Genomic DNA, 4,927 nt, shown 5'->3' with positions numbered 1-4,927 from the left:
AGATTTATCAGAGAGGCGCAACCGGTGTTACGCATTTTGATTAGCTGTTGCAATCATATGACTTGGCAACCATTTATAGTACTAATGACATATTTCTATTTCATTTTATCCTATACATTATATCTCACTCTATCTCATTCTTGCTCTTGAACAGTATCTATGCTGACTAAATTGTGATTACTGATATTATACAGAAAGCCTGATTACTTGTTCGTTAACAGTAGATATATATGCTTCACAATTATCATTTTTTTCAATGTTTCTTGATTCTAAGAACATTAGTCTTAAGCTAGTGTATGAACCAATATTAGCATCTTAAGACCTTGCTTGAGATTACTATAAGAACTATGGATTCCGGCCTAAGTGCTGATAGGCCAGAATCAGACTACGCATTGAAGATTGAGATTGAAGATTGAAAGATTGAAATTTAACCAATAAAAACAATAGGAACTAAAATTTCTTTGCCCTCATTGGTCAAATTTCAATCTTCAATCTTCGATCTCAATCTTCAATGCGTAGTCTGATTCCGGCCATAGTGCTCTCTGCGCATTTTCCAAAGAGTTAATCCTGACAGCCCTTTATTAGTACATTCACCACATCCATTTTCAACACTATGATTTTATCGACAGCTTCGCAAAATAGACATGGTTCCCATATAGCAAAAATGGACGTTGGTGCGCTGATATAAATGTTACACAAAAAATGACCACTCTCAGGATAATGATCAGGTAACTTTTTCTTTAGAGCGGAAACGTAAAAAATGAAAATTTTTATGTATATGTGCATCTACATATACACTCATGTATACTAAAAATACAATAAAAAAAATGTTCACTTTTCATGTTTCCGCCCCAGGAAAAAAATAACATGACCGCTACCCAGGTTGCTCTCTGATCTCCTACATAAAATCGATCTTTGGTCTAAAGAATCGAATTACAGGATTAATCGAAGCAATAAAATCGAACTAAAAAATCGATTAATCGATATAAAAGAATCAATTCCTCAGAAAATCGAATCGGGATCGCCCATCCCTAGTGATGCCGATTCTTAAAAAAAAAGATCGATTTTCGGAATCGATCAATTCTTTTAAGTTTGATTTTAACAATCGATTAATCGGATAAAAAAGGATCGATTCCGAATAATCGATTTTCTCGATTCTTTTCCCAGCAACCAATTATTTAAAAAAAAAAAGACTTTCAAATTCTTTTTTGTATCACCTTACAAATTGGGTTTAAATGAATTATAAAAATAATGGTATTTATATTATAAATAATATATTATATAGAAGAGGCTTCTTACATTGTATTATAGACATACGTATTAACTTACATATATTTTTAATGGACTTAAGTCTAAAGCCCATGGCACTTACAAAAACATAATGCGTCGTCTACAATGGGCAGTAGCAGTAGTGAATTAAAGAGTCGGCGTAGAACCAATGATAGTTAATTATTTTCCTTACATTTGATTACGATTTGTTGATTTCTACGCCTACTCTTTAACCCACTACTGCTACTGCCCATTGTAGACGACGCATAAGTCAGTAAGACGTAGTAGTAATCGCATCAGCTAATCACAACAGAGAATGTAAAGTAACTCTATCGTGATTGCTTACTGCTACATCTTACTGTCTTAAGTTTTTATATGTCTCTGACTTGAATCACAGTCAATAAAAATTGCATTGTGCTCTTTATAAGCGCGGTGATCACATTTAAATTGCCTCACATTTAAATTATTCCTTGAGAATAATTAACTTAAAATAAAATAATGTTTTAAATCCTTAATTATTATAAAGTTTGTTTGAACCTTATTTATCCTACATCACAGTTCCCAATATTTATTCTTTAAAGAATTGAGAAAAATCAGCGTTGAGACTCGATTGCTAGATAAAAGCGCGGTGATCACATTTAAATTGCCTCACATTTAAATTATTCCTTGAGAATAATTAACTTAAAATAAAATAATGTTTTAAATCCTTAATTATTATAAAGTTTGTTTGAACCTTATTTTTCCTACATCACAGTTCCCAATATTTATTCTTTAAAGAATTGAGAAAAATCAGCGTTGAGACTCGATTGCTAGATAACCTACTACGCTTTTCGGAAATAATGTTTCCCGCGGTGCTGTACAGTCTTTCAGATGAGACCGATGTTTCTAAAACTAATAGGAATTTTCTTGCAATTTTAAACAGACTGGTATACGTACTTTAATTTTTCCCATTCTTGTAGAGGATCCGTTTCTCGAAGTGACACAGCAGTGTTTAAAAACTGTCAAAGTTCAATGGGAATACCCGCTGAATCATCTCCACAGTTTTTAGCATTGTTATTATACACTAATTCATCATGAAAATTCCACACAGACAAAATACCACTTTTTAAGGGGGGTTCTAAACAATCCACTTGATTTTCTTTATCTTCAACATTAGTTTTTCGTTTCATTAAATTTGATACTTTTGTGATCGCCTTCGTACAATCTACGATACTCGTGAAGTGTAATTTTTTAAAACGCGGATCTAATAAAGTTGCTATGCTAAAAAAATAATTTTTTTCTATGGATGCTTGATTGGAATTCTCTTTCCCATAGAATCGCATATTTACCTGATCTAGAATGTTAATTTTTCAATTTTTCTGCAATTGCATTACATGGATCTAAACGACTTATTATATTATTTAAACAATGAACAATCGGAATAACTTTACTTCCGGTAACATACTTTTCACCTGACATTTCTACGTTACGGATTCTATGGGAGAGAGAATTTTAAGTGATTCTTTGATGCATGTTATATCGGAGTGAGATAACATTTGCAAGTCTGAATATTTGAACAGGACAGTACTAATAAATTCAGATAGTTTGCAAAATCTTTCCAACATATAAAACATTGAGTTCCACCGAGTTTCAGATTCTTGAATCACTTTATTAAGATGTTCACCGTTGGGATTCGTTTTCATCTGAAGCGCTCTTAACTCATCGGCTGCTTTTACCGATCGTTTAAGAAAAGTTACAATCTCTTTTACTTTTGCCACAACATTTTTAAATTCAGGAGTTAATTTAATTGCATCCCCAACTACTAGATTGAGCTGATGTGCAAAGCACGGCAAATGTTGTCCAAATGTATCGCGTGCAGCTTTCACTATATTAGCAGCACTATCTGTAATCATTACCATTACTTTATTCAGATCGATGTTCCATTCATGACAAAATGATTTTATAATTTCCGATAAATAGATGGCATTGTGAGCTTCTTCTAGAAGACGAATTCCAAGATTAATAGATTCAATTTCTATACCGTCAATAAAATGTGCAGTAAGGCATATATAGCTTTTGCTATTGTACTTGTCCGTCCAAATATCCGATGTCAGCACAATGTTATCAATCTCTGTCAATTTGTCTCTTACAATCGAACTTAGCGCGACAAATTTCTCATCAATGCGACTTGTAATTGTCATCCTACTTGGAACAGTGTATAACGGCGCAACAACTTCGAATAATCGTTGAAAACCTTTATCCTCTACGATGGATAGTGGCTGTAAGTCCTTGGAAATCATAAATGTGATAGCGTTTGTGATTTGTCCTGATTTACTACCACCATCTGTAACACGGATTTTGGTTTATTACATTAAACTCAATTAAAATGTTTTAATTTGATTCAAATTTATCAGATCTAATTAAAATGTATTAAGTACAGTATCGAATTTAGTTATAAATCAACACTGAGAGTTATTTACCCTTTAATTTACCAAAAATAGTATGAAAAGAAAGAAATTTAAAAATAATGAATTTAAACTTTCTTTTAGAAAAAATTGTTGTAAAAAAAGTTAGTCACTCGAAAACTTGTTGTTTCTATTAAAAATAGATTAGTGTTAATTCTAACATATTTTAATCTTGTGTTCATTTTTAATATAAAATATAGTATGATAATATAAGATTCCTACTCTCAATGTTGACTACTATCTCAATGTTGACCACTCAAATTGCTTTTCTTTTTGACATTAGTAATAAACAAGAATCAGTAAAATTAAGTGTAGACATTAAATTCATATATATTTTAGTAATTACAATGTTTATTCTGATATAAAGAGAAAAAATTTTTATTCTTTAATTAGAAATTTGTTTATTACAAAAAAACATTAAACAATTTACCATTATATTCACTTATCCTCGAAAAAGCCTTTTTAATCGGAACTTGCTTTTGTGTTAAAGTCTGTGTTTTCATATTAGTTGTATCACTTTCAACAATCTGCAGACTGCATGACCAAGAATCAGAATTAGGATTATCGATGACATGATTATTTTCAGATGTATCTTTTTGTTGAGTTATTACAGCTTTATGCTTTCGCTTCAGGTGGTTTTTTAAGTTTGTCGTATTGTTGTGATGTTTGTAAATATTATTGCACAACGTGCAACGCTTTGATATTACATCATGAAAAATGAAATACTGTTTAATCAAGTCCTTATCAGATTTAGATGCCACTTTATTGGCAATATTTTTTGAAATAGTGCCAGTTGACATTGTCAGTTTTTTACTTCCTCTGGACCTGCAGTTTACAAAGATAATATAAAGATAATATCAAGAACTTCTAAAAATTTAATATTTAAAATGATTTAAACTTGTACTGGATATATGGGACGTATATATAATAACATTCACACACAACAGCATTCCGTAATTTACTGCAAATATACATAATGTAAACTATATAGATTTTCAGTATTTGCAGTGAATAACGGAATACAGCTAATAACTTTTTATGACTTACGTTTTTCTCTGCTATTTCATTCTTGACATACTCTGTAAACATAACCGTTTTGTTCTCTATCTCTGCCATGCTAGTCTTAAGCCTGATTTATAATGGTCGTAACCGTTAACTTATGCCGGTGCCGATAAAGTTCAACCATAGAATTTCAATGCTTTCGTTCATACTAA

At 31.2% G+C, this 4,927-nt stretch overlaps 1 protein-coding gene across 1 annotated transcript; it reads right to left on the bottom strand.

Annotated features, from left to right (window-relative positions):
• Positions 1–2,729: 2,729 nt before the first annotated feature.
• LOC108725681 (zinc finger BED domain-containing protein 1-like) lies at positions 2,730–4,895 on the bottom strand. The gene is made up of 3 exons (XM_018452860.1): positions 4,761–4,895; positions 4,144–4,538; positions 2,730–3,592 (listed from the first exon to the last, which is right to left on the bottom strand). The coding sequence occupies exons 2-3, from the start codon at positions 4,511–4,513 to the stop codon at positions 2,730–2,732; spliced, it is 1,233 nt and encodes a 410-aa protein (XP_018308362.1). The 5' UTR covers positions 4,514–4,538; positions 4,761–4,895.
• Between the last annotated feature and the right edge of the window lie 32 nt (positions 4,896–4,927).

The sequence above is a fragment of the Mycetomoellerius zeteki genome, unplaced genomic scaffold, assembly GCF_001594055.1.
Source record: "Mycetomoellerius zeteki isolate Tzet28-1 unplaced genomic scaffold, Tzet1.0 scaffold353, whole genome shotgun sequence".
Classification (NCBI taxonomy): domain Eukaryota; kingdom Metazoa; phylum Arthropoda; class Insecta; order Hymenoptera; family Formicidae; genus Mycetomoellerius; species Mycetomoellerius zeteki.
Note: the sequence above shows the minus strand (reverse complement) of the source record. Positions and strands in the feature narration are given on the sequence as shown.

What these genes read in the sequence shown, in the direction of transcription:
- LOC108725681 (XM_018452860.1), bottom strand. Translation starts at nt 4,513, where the DNA reads ATGTCAACTGGCACTATTTCAAAAAATATTGCCAATAAAGTGGCATCT. An exon ending in GAGGATAAGTGAATATAATG is followed by an intron (nt 3,593 to 4,143) that starts GTAAATTGTTTA and finishes TCCGTGTTACAG; the next exon opens with ATGGTGGTAGTAAATCAGGA.